At 34.4% G+C, this 16,314-nt stretch overlaps 2 protein-coding genes across 2 annotated transcripts; both read right to left on the bottom strand.

Annotated features, from left to right (window-relative positions):
* Window positions 1–328: 328 nt before the first annotated feature.
* LOC112154209 (phosphoglycolate phosphatase) lies at window positions 329–2,764 on the bottom strand. The gene is made up of 2 exons (XM_024284988.2): window positions 2,042–2,764; window positions 329–963 (listed from the first exon to the last, which is right to left on the bottom strand). The coding sequence occupies exons 1-2, from the start codon at window positions 2,637–2,639 to the stop codon at window positions 638–640; spliced, it is 924 nt and encodes a 307-aa protein (XP_024140756.1). The 5' UTR covers window positions 2,640–2,764; the 3' UTR covers window positions 329–637.
* A 2,067-nt stretch (window positions 2,765–4,831) lies between these two features.
* Window positions 4,832–10,399, bottom strand: zdhhc4 (zinc finger DHHC-type palmitoyltransferase 4). The gene is made up of 7 exons (XM_024284343.2): window positions 10,232–10,399; window positions 9,846–9,977; window positions 9,695–9,768; window positions 9,256–9,434; window positions 7,442–7,567; window positions 5,268–5,512; window positions 4,832–5,198 (listed from the first exon to the last, which is right to left on the bottom strand). The coding sequence occupies exons 2-7, from the start codon at window positions 9,966–9,968 to the stop codon at window positions 4,899–4,901; spliced, it is 1,047 nt and encodes a 348-aa protein (XP_024140111.1). The 5' UTR covers window positions 9,969–9,977; window positions 10,232–10,399; the 3' UTR covers window positions 4,832–4,898.
* Window positions 10,400–16,314: the final 5,915 nt, after the last annotated feature.

The following is a 16,314-nucleotide window of genomic DNA, read 5'->3' as shown; positions in this document are numbered from 1 at the left end:
CTTCAGGGGCTCTGTAAATGTCGACATACATTAACACATGAAAGTGTCCATGCAGTTACCAAACTGCTTTGTAAGAGTATCTACAGAACTCCTAAAGGTACAAAAAAAATAGAACTTGCACCACATGAAACCAGTAGTTATTTTTTTAAATTCATATCCTTCTAGAGGCCAATTAATCTTTTAAAATTTATGCTCCTTTAGAGGCTCCGTACATTTCAATATTCATAAACACATGAAAGTGTTTGTGTAGGTTCCAGACTGATTCTTTAAAGTGTATTCTACAGAGCTCCTGATGGGGCAAAAGTTAAAAACAAATAAATGGCACCGGTTTGTTGTACGCACCAGAACTGTCTTTTTACTGACTAAAATGTACATTTTCCGTACATTTCAAAATAAAGGAGCACATGAAAGTGTCTGTAGAGTTGCCAAACTGCTTTGCAAAAGAGCACTCTACGGAGCCCCTAAAGGAACAAAAGTAAAAACGAATAGTACTGGTTTCTTGTGCGCACTAGAACAATCTTTTTAGATTTAAATTATGTCTGGTTTCTCTCTTTTTAGGGACTTTTTTTGTAATTTTATGTCCCTTTAGGAGCTCCGTACTCTTCTATATATTATTAATATAAATCTTCTGTGTTCTTCACCCCTGCAGAGCAGGAAGGAGGTCAGCGATGCTCTCCACGTAAAAGTCCGGCACCATCTTCCGCCTCTCCTCGCAGCCACTCTTCTCGTGACCCTCCACGTCCTCCAGGGTGCTGACCCCCGTCAGGGTGAGCAGGGTCTTCAGGCCGCAGTTGGAGCCCAGCAGGATGTCGGTGTCCAGGCGGTCCCCCACCATCAGGCAGCGCTCGCGCTCCACGCCGAACTGGGAGGCAAGGCATTCGAACATGAAGGGGCTGGGTTTGCCCACCGTCTGGGCCTGGCGCTGGGCCGCCGTCTCCACGGCCTGCAGCAGGCAGCCTGTACCTGTGGAAGGTAAAGGTCAGAAAGGTCAGAGAGGTCAGAGAGGTCAGAGTTTCTGAGGAGTAATGCTGCCACAAATGATAATTTTAATAGTTGACTAATTGGGTCATGTGCAAACTGGATGTAAAGCACACATCTTAACCATCATTAGTTTTAAAATAAGTAAAAAATAGATATTTAGCATTACCTGGGATAATGCTGTCAGTTGAATTTGGCTGCTGGAGATGCTAGTGCTGATAGTTTAAGATGCTGAAAAGAATAGCTGAAAACGCAGAAGCTGATAGCCAGCTAAAATATTAGTTAAATGATAAATTAGCCTAAAAAATTTGAAAATAATCCTAAATTAGCAAAAGGGGCTAGCATGTAGCAAAATATTAGCTAAAATCCAAAGTAGGCTATAAATAAATATATATATATATATATATATATACACTATATAACTAAAATAGCTAGCATGGAACTGAAATATTAGCTAAACTCCAAATTAGCCCTAAAAACAGAAAAAAATATTCAAAGCAAACCAAAATAGCTAGCATGCAGTTGAAATATTAGCTAAACTCCAAAATAGCGCGACAAAACCGAGAAAAGTTCCAAATTTTTCAAAATAGCTAGCATGTAGTGGAAATATTAGCTAAACTCCAAATTAGCCCCCTAAAATTTGAAAAAATCCTTAATTACACAAAATTCTATGGTAGCGCTGAATTATTAGCTAAACTCCAAAGTAGCTCGAAAAAACTGTTAAAAATCCCAAATTTGTCAGAATAGCTAGCATGTAGCAGATATATTAGCTAGACTCCAAAATAGCCCAAAAAACAAAAAAATCATAAATTAGCTAAAATAGCTAGCATGTAGCGGAAATATTAACTAAACTCAAAATTAGCCTTAAAAAAACGTAATAAATGCCAAAATAGTAAAAAAAATAAAAAACTAGCATAATCCTATTATAACGTTAAACTTTACGACACTCTGACTCCAATATATTATAAAGTAACGACTAATCGACGACTAAATTAGTCGTCCGCTGTTTTATTAGTCGACTAATCGTGGCATCCCTACGGAGGAGGTCCGGTTTCATCCTTACCTGGGACGGCTCGGCCCCCCTCCAGAGGCAGCCTGGTGTCCCTGTTGGTCCCCACGAACAGACAGTCCTTCTGGATCAGGTACTGCACGGCCCGGTTCAGCTTCATGTAGCTGAAGTCCTGGTCGAAGCCCACCACCACCGCCTTCACCTCCGGGTCCAGGGGCACGTTCGCCCAGTCTCCCGGCCCCCCCGAGACGTGGTCGGGTCCCACCCCGGTCTGCCGGATCCCCACGGCCTCCAGCTCCTGCCTCATGGCCTGGCTCCCCATCAGGAAGACCTTTTGACCCCGCAGCCCGCAGGCCGTCTGCAGGAAGGCGGCGCAGCAGAACGCCGTCCCGAACACCTCCTGCTCCGTGACGTCAAAGCCCAGCGTGGACATCTTGTCCGCGTACATCCTGCGGGTCTTGGTGCTGTTGTTGGTGACGAAGAAGACCCTCTTCCCGTGGCGCTTCAGCAGGTTGATGACCTGCGGCGCGCCGGGGACCGCCTGGTCTCCCCGCCAGATGACGCCGTCGCAGTCGAACAGGATGCTGTCCACCGAGTCCAGCAGCTGCTGCAGCCGCGCGCCCTGCAGCCGCGCGCATTTGGACCCAGACATGGGACGTTTGAGAGCCGGATCGAACCCGGAGAAGGTTCGGGTCCAGAGGAGGCAGAAGAGGAGCTGGGCTGACCTTTCGCCGAATGACGCCGGGATTCTTCGGCTACTTCCGCACCGGCGCTCTTAAAGGGCCAGCGGCGCTGAAACGTGGAGGGGGGGGGTCTATTTTTAAAGACCCACTCCCGTCAAAATCATGTTTTTGGAAAATTTTCTCTCAATTTTGGACATTTATAAAGAAAATTAATCTCAAAATTGTGTTTCTGAGTATCTATTCCTTCAAATCGTTGTGAATCAGGAGCAGACGTTTGAGAAAAAAGATTTTTAGCGACAAACACTAATAGATCTATGAACTGAAAACAGCTGGATACAGGGGTGGAGCTACAGGGGGCAAAGGGGGCCAGCGCCCCCTCAGCAAAAAGCTCTGACCAAAACTCTTTTTGTGTCAATATTAATATAATTACAAGCAAAGTTGAACACACTGTTCTTCTTTAAGCAGTATTAGGGACACTAAAAAAGTTATATTATGAGATTTAAACTTTTTTCTTGTAAATCATTTTTAAAAATTAAAAATTACATCTTTAAATCTAAAAAATGTACATGAAAAAAAGTTGTGAATTTATTAGATCAAATTTTGTAAATGTACAACTTTGTTCTTGTAAATTTACAACTTTTTTTTTTAAAAAAAGGAAGATTAAATCCTTAAATTTACCACTTTTTTCTTGCAAATGTGTGATTTTTATTTATTTATTTAACATTTACCTAACAATGGAGGATCAACCCACTGAGAAGGGATATCTGCATATCATATTTTTCTTTAGGCAGAAAACTGAAATGAAAACATTTAGTGTAACGGACAAAGATGCAAATTAAGTATATAACCAAAATCTAAAAACTGTACACAAAAAAAGTAGTACATTTACAAGATTAAATGATGAATGATGATTCATGACTTTAAAAATCTTCTTTAAAATGTATAACTTTAAATCTAAAAAATGTTCAAGACAAAAGTCATAAGTGTAAGTGTTGACAATTTATGATTTTTTCTATTAATTTATTACATTAAATCTTGTAAATTTACTACTTTTTCTCGTAAATTTACAAGTTTTTTCTTGTAAAATTTTAACACTTTAAATCTATAAAAGTTACAAGAAAAGCGTCATAAATTTCTTAGATTAAATGTTGTAAATTTATTGTTTTCTTCTTGTATATTTACAACTTTTAATCTAAAAACTGTACAAAAAAATTTGTAAATTTACAAGATGAAATCTTGTAAATTTACTACTTTTTCTCGTAAATTTACAGATTTTTTCCTGTAAATTTTATCACTTTAAATCTAAAAAAGTTACAAGAAAAGCGTCATAAATTTCTTAAAAATTGTAAATTTATAGATTTTTTCCCATAAATGTAATAATTTTAATATAAAAACTGTATCAAAAAAGTAGTAAATTTACAAGATAAAATAATGTAAACTTACAACTTTTTTTCCTTAATTTATGTTTTTAAATCTTATAAATGTAGTCATTTTTTTCTTGTGAATTTAAACCTTTTCTTAAACATTCACTACTTTAAATCTAAAAAAAGTACAAAAAAAAATTTTAGATTCAATCTTGTAAATTAAGTCTTTATTTCTCAAATTTCTCGTAAACCTTTTTTTTAAATTTTCGACTTAAAATTAAAAAATGTGCAAAAAAAAACGATTTTTTTGATTGAATCTCATAAATCTACCAATTTTTCTTGTAAACTTACTTTTTTCTTGAGCATTTATGACTTTTTGTGTACATTTTATTACTTTAAATCTAAATAATGTATGACTTTAAAGTTTTAAATGCTAAAAACAATAAATCTAGAAAAAAATGTATCTAATATTGGATTAAACCTTTGAGCCATTACTGTCAGACAATAAAAAGGGAATTTAAACATAATAATGATTAAATTGTTTTCCTACCATTCATAATATATATATATATATATATATATATTATGACTGAGTACTTTTAAAATATTAAGTTTTATTTCCTGATGGAGAGAAACTATCTTTTTTAAAATGTAATTTCAAAATAAAAGTCCCATCAACCCTTCCACATACATTTTTTAACAGTTTATAACCTGATGATTCTACAAATTGTGGATTTTTAAAAGATGTTAAGTTAACTAACTAGATTTTACTTCATGAAAGACAAAATCTTTGCCCATAAAGAAGTCAAAACCATTTATTCTCCCAACAGTAAAAAGTCGCGTGCGAAGGCGTGAACTTCTTCTTCACTTGTCTTTCTTCTTCCCCGGTCTCCAGGGACAGAAGACCTCTCGGAGGTTGCGCAGCGGCCCTCTGCTGTAGAAGAATCTCCTGGAGTGGTTGGGGGCGGGGCTGCAGAGAGCGTCGGGCGCGGCGGGGGGGTGGCAGTGCTGGCAGACGTACCCCCGACTCTTGTACCACTCGTTGGAGGTCTGGTTGACCAGAGCCAGGTAGAGGTGGAAGAGGGCGTACCCCGCCAGGAGGAAGAAGACGAAGATGACGAAGCCCAGCATGAAGATGATTCGGGGGAACGTGAGGAAAAGATGCTGGAGGAACAAAGACGGGAGAATGAGGGAAATGTGGGATCAGGAGCGCAGCTTCACCTGCAGCCGTACCTGGACGATGAAGAGAAACCCGGCCGCCTGCTGCTCGCCGTTCTCGTCGATGTAGCTGGCCCCCAGGAGCCCCGAGCGCAGCACGGCGTGGAGCAGCATGTCCGCCGTCAGCACGGCCACGTCGGCCGCCATGGCGCACACGGCGAGCAGGTACAGCAGGAAGTAGCCCGTGTTCCGAGCGCCCACGCAGTTGTTCACCCAAACGCAGTGGTGGTCGAAGCGGTGGACGCATCTGTCGCAGACGCCTGCGCAGACGGCAGGAGGTCAGGGGTCACTTTGGGAGATTTAAATATATATATTTACGACTTCAAATCTCCTAAATTTATGACTTTTTCTTGTAAAACCAACTATAAATAGTAAACAACTTTGAATCTAAAATAAGAAAAAAGTCATACATTTGCTCAATCTTGTAAATTTAGTCCTTTCCTTCTCGTAAAGTTCTAACTTTTTTCTTCAAAATTTACTACATATAATCTAAAAAAAAAAGTTTGAACATTTGTTTAGACTAAACCTTGTAAATTTAGTCCTTTTTTTTGCATAAATTTCTTGTAAACTTGTTTCTTGAAAATGTACTACTTTAAATCTAAAAAATATACAAGAAGGAAGTTGTATGTTTTTCTAGATTAAATCTCGGAAATTTACATTTTTTTCTTGCAAATATACGATTTTATATTTTAAAGATTTACTAGAAAAAAGTTGTAGATTTTTTAGATAAAAGTTTACATTTTTTCTCACAAATTTAGGACTTCTTTCTTGTAAATTTTCAACTTAAATCCAAAAGACGTACAAGAAAAAAGTCGTAAATGTACTAGATGTACTAGATTAAATCTAGTACTAGATTAAATCTAGTACTAGATTAAATCTAGTACTAGATTAAATCTAGTAATTTTTTTTTTTTTTTGAAGATGCATTATTTTTAATCTCGTAAATTTAAGTACTTTTCTTAAACTATTTGTAAACTTTTTTTAAAGAACATTAAAACTTTGAATCTAAAAGATTTACACGAAAAAAGTTGGACGTTTTTTAGATTAGATCTCGTAAATTTACATTTTTTCTTTATAATTTATGACACTTTTCTTGTAAATTTGCGACTTTATATCTAAAAAAAATTACAAGAAAAAAAGTCATAAATTTACTCAATTTTGTAAATGTAGTCCTTTCTTTTTCGTAAACTTTTTTGTTGCAAATGTACTACTTATAATCTAAAAATAATTACCAAAAAAAGTCGAAGTTTTTCAGATTAAATCTTGTAAATGTAGTCCTTTTTTCTCATAAATTTGTTGTAAACTTTTTAAAAACATTTTTTACTACTTAAAATCTTAAAAAAATAACAAGAAAAAAGTTTAATGTCTTAGATTCAATCTTGGAAATTCACATTTTTTTCTCGCAAATCTAAAACTTTTTTCTTGTAAATTTCAGACTTTAAATCTATAAGATGTACAAGAAAAAAGTAATAAATTTACCAGATTAAATCATGTAAATTTACAATTTTTTCTCGAAGATGTATGATTTTAAATCTTGTAAATTCAGTCATTTTCTCTTGTAAACTATTTTTTTTAAAAACATTATGACTTTGAATCTAAACATAAAAAAGTAATAATATTTTTAGAATAAATCTTGTAAATTGACATTTTTTTTCTGCAAATTTACAACTTTAAATCTAAAAGGTGTACAAGAAAAAAGTGGTATATTCACAAGATTATATCATGTAAATGTACTATTTTTTTCTTTTAAAAAAATGACTTTAAATCTCGTGAATTTCTTGTAAAAATTTTTTTTTTTTAATTTACGACTTTGAATCCAAAAAAATTCCAGGAAAAAAGTTGTACATTTTTAGGTTAAATCTGGTAAATCACTTTTTCTTTTAAAATTGACATAATAATTTAAATCACATTTACGACTTTTTCTTGTAAATTTACAACTTTAAATCTAAATTTTCACATGAAAAAAGTTGTAAATTTACAAAATGTAATCAACTTTTTTTCTTGTAATTCTTTTTAGATTTAAAGTTGTAAATACATTTAATTTTGGATTAAATCTTGACACATTTCCGTCATAATATATGTATTTATATATAAAATGATGGTTGAGCACATTTAAAGACTCCCTCCAGCGGAGCAACACTTTACTCTGTCATCAAAGCCAGGAGTGACCGAGGGAACGCCGGGACTCACCGCAGTGTTTGGAGCGCGCCGGTTTGACGAGCCGGCAGGTCGGACAGGAGACTCCGGGATGGAACAGCCGCCTGTCGTACGGATAAACGCGCAGCAGACCGGAGACGGTGCTCTTCGTCACCGTGCCTACAGGACCCGAGGAAACACAGAATCTCTTTGATCCTTTATGATCCACTCCGGATTAAATAGTGTTTTTAACAAGTGTAACGTTTAAACGATTAAGAAGAAAAACTTAAACCTAAAATTGCATTTCTGAGTATTTCTTAATTCAAATAGTTGTGAATCAGAAGAAGACAAAAAAAAAAACAGCTTGAAAAAGATCATATTGGTCGGCTCCATTCTGATCCAGTTAAATAGATCCATGAACGTCTTTGTTTTTCCTCCACCTGAGCTGGAATCTGGATCTAAACTGTAGCTCTAAAACATTTAAAGCTCTAAAACAGGCAGGAGAGCCTGTAAACAGAGAGCTCTCAGTAGTTATATGTGACGGGAAAGGGAGGCGGGGTGAATTTCTAACAAAACTACTGCCGCTCTGCAGAAACGGTGTCAAAGAAAACAACACAGAACGCTTTCAAAATGGCTCAAAATACGATTGTAGAGGGACTTTAATTTGAATTATTCATTGGTGAACTTTTAATTAATGTAAAAATTAGGAGTGAAACTTAAAAACAGATTTCTACAAGTCAAAATCCCACTCCAATCATATTTTAATCTTCTATAAAAGTGTTCCTAGTGGTTATTTAATTATGATTATGACGTTTTAAACCATTTTCTGGGACATAGTTTCTGCAGAGCGGCAGGAGTTTATCACCTTTCTCCAACTATAGCACCAACATCCACAACCGGCCCTGGCTGCATGGCGCTCTAGGCGGAACGTGATTTTGGGATTGGAGCAGCACCGGGAAAATTATTGATTATGTCAAACTTTTTTGCTACTTTATTTATGTTCTTATGTTTATTGTATTTATGTTCAATTATTACTTTTTTTTATTTTTTACAATTTATACAAAATGAGTGATGTGTCAAACTGTAAAAAAAGAAAAAAAAAAATAATTGCAATCTTTCACTGGCTCCAGCAGATGGCGCCCTAGGCAACTGCCTAGGTCACCTATGCCGAGGTCCGGCACTGCTAACATCACAGCTACAGACTTTTTTAAACAGCATTTTTCATTTGCCCTTGATTCATCACATTTTATATAAAGAAACACTCAGAAAAAACAATTTAGGTTTAAGTTTTTTCATATATATATATCCTCCATTTTTAGAAAAAATGCCACAAGAACATGTTAGAAACACTAAAATTACAATTATATCAGTGGAGTGGATCTTTGAAGATTTTTAAGATGCATAAAAAGCTTCAAACATGTCCCTTTCTATAAGTCAGCTGTGTAACAAATCAAATTTTCTCCAACCAGGCCTCATTATTATTATTGCTATTATTATTAAAATAGCATTTCTTTGTTTATTGCAGAGTTTATATTATAAAAAATAAACCAGGGTCGGTGAAATCCGCAAAGTACGACTCCAGATGTTTTAATACGGTAAAACTTCTCACTACACACTTTCATTTAAACTCAAAGGTCAAACCTTTATAGGATTATAAAATAAAAACAAAGATCTGATCGCATTCGAAGACGTATTTTATCAGGATGAACGCATTTTTGTTCAAGAAACACAGCAGCTGACGATGGTCGACTACAGCCAATAAGGACGCAGAATATAATGCAATGTGTAAAAACATAAACAAAACAAAAAAAAATAATGAAACAAAAGGTGAATTTGCCAAAAAACGCTATTATTAAATGAAAACTAACCTGGATCTGTCTTAATGCAGAGGTAGAAGAAGAAAGTCTTCAGCACCAGCAGGATATAAGGCACCGATAGGCTGGTCAGAGAAGTGTCCATGTCCCTGCAGAAGCCGAACACCTCGTAGGTGAACTCTCCGTACACGGCGGCCTCCAAGACCACGTGCAGGTAGATGAACATGTTGTTCCTTCAAGAAAAGTACATTTTAGTCTCCCCAAATAACAAGTAAACAGCACATTCTCATAGTATAACCTGTTTTTGCCAACATTTTGAATGCATACTTTAAATATTTTTAGTTTCACATTAATTGTATATTTAATATTTACTGTATATTTAAAAGTTTGTTCATATACACGTTACAATATGTACTGTACTTATAGTAAAACCTTAACCAATATATTATAAACGCCTATAGTTGATATTTAATTAGTAATTTTAAGTACAAACCTTTGATGAAACATTCTGTGCAGACTCCGCTGGAAAAACCTTTGCAGCCATAGTGGAGTCAAAGGAGCAAAAACCTGCAGAGAACGTTTGGATCTGGCTCAACAGCGCCGCTCAGTGGTGGATTGAAGAAGTGCAGCTGCTAGCTTCTTACCTTTGCAAAACAATCAATAAGTCTGTTTAACGGGCTGTGCTGCTTGCCGGAGTATTTACACACCAGGAAGATACATGTCAGCATCACCACCACGTAGATGGCAAACAGGGTGAGAAAGTCCATGATGTGGTTCTGGGAGATTCGGAGAAACGAGATGTTTAAGGATCCAAATTCAACGAAATAAAGACACAAACAACAAAAAAGGTTCACATTTATCCCTGCTACATTTATACGGGTTATGTTTCTGTTTATAGTTCACTTACAAATAAATAAAACCACGTTTCTAAAGGGCAGAGAAGAGTTAGCATGCTAGCTCCCCACCTACACAAACTGTTGCTAACTCATTTTAGCAAAAATAAAAAATACGTTTCGTGTTTAATACTTACCAGACAGTCGCATTGAGCTGTCTTTCGGGTTGTTTTGCATTTCACTTTAACATGGCAGGTTTCATGTTTTGTTTTTGAGCTGCCGGCTTTACTTTAGGTCCATGTTTCACATCTCTTTCTGCACAGGTTTGCTACTTCCGTAGCATCGATGCTACGTCATGCTAACAACAACAATGCGATGCGGAAGTTAAAAAAGAAGTAAAAGAGAAAGCAGACATAAATAATAAAATAATATTATTCATGATATATTACTTTATGTATTTTTTGTGATATTTTTTAAATATATTTTTTGGTTTGTTTGACAAACAAGCGTTTGTCGAAATATTGATTTGTCAATAAAGATTTGTATTTAAAAATGTATCAATAAAAGTTAATACTCCACGGCTTTTTAATTGTCAACAAGCGGCAAAAATAGAGAAATATTTTTTATAATTACTCTAGCAAAAAGCATTTTAGGTAATTAGTTCAAAAACCCATACACTATAGATTTTTTTTAATTCTGTATTTTTCTATAAAAGTTATCTTTTTCTTTGAATATTCTTACCACCTGACCAATACAAATATTTAATTTAACTTAATTTAATTTAATTTTCCTATTGCCTTGGATGGTAAACCGATTATTATAAAAATGTGTTTCAACAGGCAATTAAAGGATTTTAAAAAACATTTCCCTTATTAATTTATTTAATTTATGAATATAATTAATTAATTGATTTTCTTTTCGTTAATTTTTAAAGTCACATTTAAAAAGAAAAATTGAAATACATTAAATAAATTTAATGAGCCAGACTAAATAAGATTTGAACTTTTTTTTAATACAGAACGGATAACATTGATCAGAATTAATTTGATTTTATGATTCTTGTGTACCGTCTTGTGTCTTGCGTAGCTCTATAAATAAACTGTCTTGACATTAAAGTGACTTCTATAAGTATCTATTTGGTGGTTTTCTTCTAAAACAATGTGACATTTATCAAGAGAAAACAAAGTTAACACATAGTTGTGTGCTTTAATTGACTCTATTTATTGCTTTTCAAAGCAGAAACATCTTTCTATTTTAATTAAATTATAAAAATGTTGATTTATCTTTAATTTCAAAGTAGAACTTGTGTTAAATGATAGAAAATCTTCTATCAGAATGTTTATTTTGTTGTTGTTAGACTGTTTGTGTCTTTCGTCCAGTGATCGACACACATGTTGGATCTGGTAGCAAAGTTGCTCAGGTTACATCCCTCAGAGCAGCAGCAGAGATCTTTACTCCACTGCTGTGAGGACGCATAGATGCAGCTTGACAAGGTAAATCTTTTCTTTTAGTTTTTCATGTGTGTTTCTGTAAACATTGGACAAAATCCTCTTTTTCTTTTCGCTGGTTTCAGAGGCAGCGTTGTTTGTCATTAAGGCCGACTGTCATATAGAGAGTCGACCGTGTTTGCGTGGTTGTAAAAGTAAACTGGACTTGACGGCAGCGTCGTGTGTTTGCAGTGAGTCACTCTGAATTATTCAGCGTGCAGCAGACAGACAGGCTGCTCCTTATTGTTTTCATCTCACCAGCGACAGTCTGCCAACCTGTCGCTTCCTCCAGCACTTTCCATTCAGCCGCAAGCATTTTATCTTAAATTCTAAGGCAAAAAAGAACTTGTCAGCATTTATTTTTGTTATGAAAGAAAGCACATGGACACACCTGTATGTGCTATTTTATTTTGGAGTAAAAAAAAAAAAAGTTTTTAAAGCTTTTTTTGACTGTTTATGACAATAATTTATTTAGTTTTGGTTCAAAAACTTGTTTAAAGTAAAAAATTATCGCAGATTTGTAACAGTAAAGAAAAAAATCTCACAGAAATTGATTATGTTTGTGTTAAAAATGAAGTTTATTTAACAAGAAATTAAATATATTGTAATATATTGCAATAAAACATCACTTTAACATAAAAAATGGCAAATGACATGAGGAAAAAGAAACAATGCTCATTTTATACAACAGAATAACTTCTTCAAAACCATTTTTTTCAATCAACCTGTTGAATTCGTGTGATCTCTGATGTTTCTGGTGTCGTAATTAACCTCACATTCCAGGAAAACACACTAAAGCAATCATGAAGTCCTGCTCCAACAAACTCCGCCCTCTCATCTTCTGATTGGCTGCTCATACCTGATCCAGGTAACAGCAGCAGGTGGGGTAAGGATATCTGGAGAGCATGTGAGGACAACCTCCATCAAGAAGTGGAAAAGCAAAACCAAAATTTGAAGAAATATGAAAAAGTTACACGAGTTTCCTGCAGTAATAATGTTCTCAGCTTCCAAACAACCAAAGCGCTAAAAGTAATTATTTCTGAAAGAATATTAGGGATTATTAAAGTGGTGTTGAATGGTGCTATCCGCCTTCCTGATTGGCTGAGGGGCTGCTCCAGGCCTGTCACTCTTCCCCTCCCCCACTGAACATACAAATTCATGACAAACAACACTTTTTTCAAAATAGCAGATTTTATGTTGGTTTATTTCCATAGCAACCATTTTGTTTTTTGGTCACCTGGGGGAGGGGAACAGGTCTATGTCATTTTTAGAAGAATCTGTAAAAGTAAATTTCTGGATTTCCTTAGCAACGGTGTCATTTTCATTTTCTGTCTTTATTTATTTTATTTTTTTTATAACCACACCCTCTTTCCTTATGTGTTCACATTGTTTCGTTCAGCTTAAGCCAAAAATTCAAATGATCTCAATAGTTTGGAAAAATTTGCCAAGCAAAAAAAAAGAAACACAACTGTTGCTACGGCGCTTTAAGACACTTAGTCAGGTATTTTCCAAATTATACGTAATCAATCAGTTATTAGTACTTTAATCTTGTTATTTTTCGTCATGATAGGTTAAATAAAGCATCAGTGCACAGAGGAAGTTCACCTCCTACCTCTTGTTTTTGTCCAGAAGACGAAGGAAAGTTTGTTTTAAAGCAGCCTGTGCAGTGATACAGAACATTTGGGCTATGTGACCAAAACTTTTTTTTTTAGGTCTGCATGTTCCAATGGCTGTTTATCAGTATCGAGTAATACTGCAGATATAAAAGTCTTTATAGTTCTGCTTATCTAACTGTCGATGCGTTTTTTTGGTCACAAATGACACTGGTTAAAACTTGATAAATTTAAACATTTGAGACGAAAAAATGAAGTAAAAGTTTTCTGTCTGGCCATTTTTGTTCATATTGTAATGTAAAATGTACCTAGTAAAACATTGTGATTAATCGAGATTATTCGCAATCCAAAAGTGTGATTAATCTGATTGCTTTTTTTAAATCAATTGATAGCAATAATTAATATTAAATGTTCTAAATCTACAGTTTTGTGTGTGATTTCATGTTGTGATTATTCACAGATAATAAATGGTACCTAAAAAAAATTAATCGCAATTAATCACGATTAATTTTTTAATCAGTTGACAGCACTAATTGAAAATGAACATTCTAAATTTTACAATTTTGCGTGTTATTTCACACTGTTCTTTTTCACAGATATTAAGTGGTCGGCAAATATTGTAACTAAAAAAATTAATCGCAATATTCGCGATTAATTTTTAATCACTTGACAGCACTAATTAAAAATAAACGTTCTACATTTTACAATTTTGTGCGTTATTTCACATTGTTCTTTTTCACAGATATGAAGCAGTCGGTAAATATTTTAACAAAAAGAATAATTAATCGCAATATCGCGATTAATTTTTAATCACTTGACAGCACTAATTAAAAATAAACATTCTAAATTTTACAATTTTGTGTGTTATTTCACATTGTTCTTTTTCATAGATATGAAGCAGTCGGTAAATATTTTAACAAAAAAAAATAATCGCAATTAATCGCGATTAATTTTTTATCGATTGACAGTACTAATAAACATTATTAATTTTAAAATTTTGCGTGTTATTTCACACTGTTCTTTTTCACATATATTAAGTGGTCGGCAAATATTGTAACTAAAAAAAAAAAAAAATCGCAATTAATCACGATTAATTTTTTTAATCAGGTGACAGCAGTAATTAAAAATAACATTCTTAATTTTACAATTTTGTGTGTTATTTCACATTGTTCTTTTTTACATATATTAAGTGGTCGGCAAATATTGTAACTAAAAAAATTAATCGCAATATCGCGATTAATTTTTAATCACTTGAAAGCACTAATTAAAAATAAACAATCTAAATTTTACAATTTTGTGTGTTATTTCACATTGTTCTTTTTCATAGATATGAAGCAGTCGGTAAATATTTTAACAAAAAAAAATAATCGCAATTAATCGCGATTAATTTTTTATCGATTGACAGTACTAATAAACATTATTAATTTTAAAATTTTGCGTGTTATTTCACACTGTTCTTTTTCACATATATTAAGTGGTCGGCAAATATTGTAACTAAAAAAAAAAAAAAATCGCAATTAATCACGATTAATTTTTTTAATCAGGTGACAGCAGTAATTAAAAATAACATTCTTAATTTTACAATTTTGTGTGTTATTTCACATTGTTCTTTTTTACATATATTAAGTGGTCGGCAAATATTGTAACTAAAAAAATTAATCGCAATATCGCGATTAATTTTTAATCACTTGAAAGCACTAATTAAAAATAAACAATCTAAATTTTACAATTTTGTGTGTTATTTCACATTGTTCTTTTTCATAGATATGAAGCAGTCGGTAAATATTTAAAAAAAAAAATAATCGCAGTTAATCGCGATTAATTTTTTTATCCATTGACAGTACTATTAAACATTATTAATATTACAATTTTGTGTGTTATTTCACATTGTGATTATTCACAGATATTAAGCGGTCGGCAAATACTGTAACTAAAAAAAAAAAAAAATTTAATCGATAGACAGCACTAAGTAAAAACAAATGCTTTAAGGAGAGTTTCTTGTGTGTGATTTCATACTGTGATTTTTCACAGATATTAAGTGGTTGCCAAATATTGTAACTAAAAAATACAATTGCAATTAATATTTTAATCAATTGACGAAAATAATTAAAAATAAACGCTTTAAATGCACAGTTTGATTGTGTATGATTTCACATTGTGATTTTTCTCAGTTAATAAATGATCGGGAAACATTGTGACCAAAAACAATTAATGCGATTAATCGCGATTAATTTTCCCCAGTTCGCGATTAATTAGTTAATTTTCTTTTAATCGATTCCTGGCTTTAAAATATTTCTCCTTTAGCTGTTTACAGAGGACCCAATTTGTCTTAAGAGCTGAGAGTTTTTTTTTGTTTTTTTTTTTTAACGATGACACATTTCTGTCACTTATAAATGTTTTTATTGTTTAGGATTTGCATTAAGCTCGTTCACTAATTGGGCCTTAAAAACATTATTAACTCAAATCTAAAAGCATTTATAGAAGCATTTGTCATTTTTCCAGAGGGAGGGGAGCATGTGTTTGGACTGTATTAATAACGGGGGGGTTGGAGTGCATTCAGCTGATAAGCCTGTAATCCTACAGGCTAAAGCCTTAAATTGCCCCTGCATCCTCCAGGTGGGCCGAACATCCGAGCGTGCTGACACACTTGGACACGGAGCGATCCGATGCTCCAATTAGTCCCCCGTCAGGTTTTATTGCATCGACTCAGAGTGATTCTGGGCCAGGAACGGTCCCTCGGAGAGCAACCTAGCCAGGAGAGGAGGAGGAGGAGGAAGACACGGCGGTGTATTTATAGAAAAACCAGGCCTCACAATACTCTCTTTTGGAGACAGAATTAAGGAACCGAGGTGCATGGGTGCACGCGTCCCAGTTTTTCTGATTAACAGTGTGAAGGAGGCTAGCCCAAGGATGATTCAGGGATGAGATGCAGGACGGATTCTTTGCACACTCACTTTTCGGTGCACACTCACCTTTTGCTCACGAGGAAGCAGCTGTGGAGGAATGGGGCTGCAGCCTCACTTTGGTGCATCATCTGCTGCCTGACTTTGGACTTGGATGCTCTTCTCTCCCCCCTTTTTGGTGAAGGAGTCACAACCTACCTTTTCTGAGGAGCAAGATGAAGAAGTTTTTGCAAAACAAAAGAGGCAGATACTCTTTCCGGCAGAGCAAACGGGGCGC

Source organism: Oryzias melastigma, linkage group LG19 (genome assembly GCF_002922805.2).
Source record: "Oryzias melastigma strain HK-1 linkage group LG19, ASM292280v2, whole genome shotgun sequence".
Taxonomy (NCBI): Eukaryota; Metazoa; Chordata; class Actinopteri; order Beloniformes; family Adrianichthyidae; genus Oryzias; species Oryzias melastigma.
The sequence above is the reverse complement of the archived record's forward strand: the minus strand, read 5'-3'. Positions and strand labels throughout refer to the sequence as shown.

Bases quoted from the DNA above. Each gene is read 5' to 3' on its own strand.
- LOC112154209 (XM_024284988.2), bottom strand. From the start codon at position 2,639: ATGTCTGGGTCCAAATGCGCGCGGCTGCAGGGCGCGCGGCTGCAGCAG. The intron at 964-2,041 runs GTAAGGATGAAA...TACCTTCCACAG, and splicing joins GGGGGGCCGAGCCGTCCCAG to GTACAGGCTGCCTGCTGCAG.
- zdhhc4 (XM_024284343.2), bottom strand. From the start codon at position 9,968: ATGGACTTTCTCACCCTGTTTGCCATCTACGTGGTGGTGATGCTGACA. The intron at 9,769-9,845 runs GTAAGAAGCTAG...CGTTCTCTGCAG, and splicing joins TTATTGATTGTTTTGCAAAG to GTTTTTGCTCCTTTGACTCC. The intron at 5,199-5,267 runs GTACGGCTGCAG...TTGTTCCTCCAG, and splicing joins GGTTTCTCTTCATCGTCCAG to CATCTTTTCCTCACGTTCCC.